The sequence below is a fragment of the Apium graveolens genome, chromosome 5, assembly GCF_009905375.1.
Source record: "Apium graveolens cultivar Ventura chromosome 5, ASM990537v1, whole genome shotgun sequence".
NCBI classification, from domain to species: domain Eukaryota; kingdom Viridiplantae; phylum Streptophyta; class Magnoliopsida; order Apiales; family Apiaceae; genus Apium; species Apium graveolens.
Genome location: NC_133651.1, coordinates 42,748,860 through 42,751,987, shown reverse-complemented (window position 1 = coordinate 42,751,987; position 3,128 = coordinate 42,748,860). Strand labels below are relative to the sequence as shown.

At 35.1% G+C, this 3,128-nt stretch overlaps 1 protein-coding gene across 1 annotated transcript; it reads right to left on the bottom strand.

Moving 5' to 3' along the window:
• Window positions 1–2,198: 2,198 nt before the first annotated feature.
• On the bottom strand, window positions 2,199–2,690 carry LOC141660008 (uncharacterized). The gene has a single exon (XM_074466963.1). It carries the CDS (start codon window positions 2,688–2,690, stop codon window positions 2,199–2,201), a length of 492 nt encoding a protein of 163 aa, XP_074323064.1.
• Between the last annotated feature and the right edge of the window lie 438 nt (window positions 2,691–3,128).

The window sequence follows — 3,128 nt, the reverse complement described above, 5'->3', positions numbered from 1 at the left end:
GTCATAACCTATTTGTATATTCGAGGATTCAACTCAACTCAAATAAGAATGTAATAAGTAAATAGTGGAACTACCATCAGAGAGATCTCGCAAAGTAATATCTGTCAAAGGATTCAGAGACAAGGTTCATCTACAGACTTGAGGAATTAATTCACTGGAAGAAGTTCAAGAAATTGATCATGCCTCAGTGATATAAGTCAAGATCGTGGATTTAATCAAGTGACAGAGATCTCGTCAGAGTATCAATTAATTACAAGGATTTAATCTGAAGAAAATCAAAGTGTCAAAGTCAAGACATGAAGAAACGTCACGGAAGTTAGTCACTCATGAACCAGACAGTACATCGAGTGTCAACGTTGAAGTGGTGGAATTGATTCATAATTTTCAGTGATTTTCAGAAGATTTGCAGAAGAATGGTTGCTGCTCAAGACTAGAATTAATTCTCTATTAATTAATTAAGTCATCTAATTTAATTAAGAAAATAAATTATATCTGCGAAGAATAATTTATTTATTAATTGAATTAATTGATTAATTAATTCTGAATTAATTCTAGGAATTTTAGGAATTTTCAGAAGCTTAATTGGATTAAATTCAAGGCTTAAATCAGCAAAACAAATGGAAATGAACTAGCATGACAATCTGGATTGTCATACCGATTGTCATGCTAGGCCATTCTCCATTGTCATACCGAAAGTTACTCTAGGAGGGTAATTGTCTTGCTAGTTCATTCTGATTGTCTTGCTAGTTCATTCAGATTGTCTTGCTAGTTCATTCAATTGTCCTACCGAAAGTCATACAAGCTATAGGATTGTCATGCCAATTCAATTCTATTGTTGTGCTGATTTAAAAAGAAGCAGAAGACTTTTCTTTCAATAATCTCAATCATTATTCAAGAACAAGAGACAGCAGCCGCAGCAAAACATTTTATCTTCATCTGCTTATTTCAAAGATCATAATTTCTAGATTGTAATGTTAAATCTAATCCACTAGAAATCTTTATCTTGTTCTTGTATATCAATCTAGCGGATTAAAATCCCTAGAACTTAATCTCAAATCGCGTTTAACATTTGATTCTAATTATTGCAAAAATAGAAAAAGTTCATGTCGAATTTATTCTAGATTTGTGATAATTGATTTGAGATTAATACCTTGTAATCGATACAGTTGTTGTAACACCTTTCAAGTTTAATAATATTTTTATTTAACTTGAATTTTGTTTCACATTTTTTATTCCGCATTTTATTCGATTATTTGGTAACGTTTGTATTCAACCCCCCTTCTACAAACTCATTGGGACCCAACACATCAGTTTTCCACATCAACGATAAACCGCCACTATGCCCCTGCGGCTACACAACTAGACACCCGGAAAAGCCTAACATCCTACACACCTAATTTACTTTATTTGTACTCCTTAGAGTCTCAGACAAATAAAGAAAACTGGGTTTTATTTGTTGCATAATTTCCCGTAAGAAATGAACTGTATGCGGGTTACCCAGCCCACGACAGTTCCATGCTATTAAACTCATTGTTTTAGGTGGGTCTGCATAACAGGTCCCACCTCTAATCCGTTTTTGGCCCATCATTTAAGCTCGGCCCATTTGCGTTATCTTGTATATTCACATCCACCTGATCCAAATCATTAACCCGCCTTCGTTTTGAATCAATCACAGTTGTTATATTTTTAAAACTTTTCCCTCCCTGATTATGCTCCCCCTTATTTGCATTTTCCCTTAGATCTCTCACATGATCTCGTTCTGTTACCTTAATTCCTCCTTTTTCTCCTGGAATTTCGCGTATGATACCGTCCACCTCCATGAACCTCATTTCCGCCTTATCACCACCACCGAAATCATTTCCTGATGAGCTCGAGCTATTCTTCTGTGATTTCCAGCTACTCGCTTCGCCATTTCCATTTCTTAGCCATTTCGCACCTATATTTTGATCCTTTCCATTCTTAATTGGTGCCCTTAACCAAACTCCATACACTCTGTCAAACTCCTTATTAGGATTAACATACACTACCTCACAATCCCTTTCCGTATGCCCAAGAACACCACACACAAAATAGAAAGTACCGAGTCTCTCGTATTTAAAATTTATCCAGCTCCATTCACCTCCTTCTTGCTTAATTTTCATACGCCACTTCAATGGTTTAGCAACATCCATAGAGACTCTGATTCGAACATACATTCTCTATGCACCATTAGAATTGGCCGGGTCCTCTTTCACAAATGTACCAACATAATTTCCTATACTCTGCAATATCCTATCAGACACAAACCCGGTTGGAAGATCATAGATTTGCACCCACATTTCTACTTTATTCAAATCGACTGCTTGTGGATTCTCACCTTCTTTTAATTGATGGTATATTAACAGGCTCTGTTCAAAAGTCCACGGACCTCCGTCTAACACTTTTTGCAAATCAAGTATGTGATAGAACACAAAAGAGTACCTTTGCGCGCCCAGATTATGTATCTCCACCACCTCCTTAGGTCTCCACAGAGATGCAAGGACATTTTGCATAGCAGTAAAATTCACGTTCTTTTCCGTCAGCAAGCGTCCAATCAACATAAAAGTTTTCTTATTTGGTCTCACTTCCTCATTACCCACTACTATCCCTCCAACATCCTCCTCCTCCAATGTCAGCCTAGAGTAGAGCTGCTCAAGATTCTGATTCGCCATGTACACTAACTGTTTGCAAAAGATTCAGATCTAAATGAGAAATATTTGATAACTTGTCACAAGACAAGACAGTGAAAACTTGTCATATGACAAGACCCTTGGTACTTAATTTGAAATGTTTGTTAATCAGATTAAAATTTACTTGTAGAAGTTGTTAATATTCTGGTTTAAACCCAAATGTTTGAATCCATTGCAGAAGTTAGATTTATGTGTTTTGCAAAGGAAAACTACATCTTCCCATTCTATGTATAGTTATTATCAAATCATATTAATTAAAATTTTAAATAAATTAATTTCAAAAATTAAAATTTTGATTTTAAATTAAATTCAAAAAATGATATAATATTAAAAATAATCTGTACATTGCGCGGGTTTTAGGCTAGTTATATTATAATAGACGAAACATTAAAAGTTTGGTAGTCAGTCGGTCGGTACCTG

What these genes read in the sequence shown, in the direction of transcription:
- LOC141660008 (XM_074466963.1), bottom strand. Translation starts at nt 2,690, where the DNA reads ATGGCGAATCAGAATCTTGAGCAGCTCTACTCTAGGCTGACATTGGAG.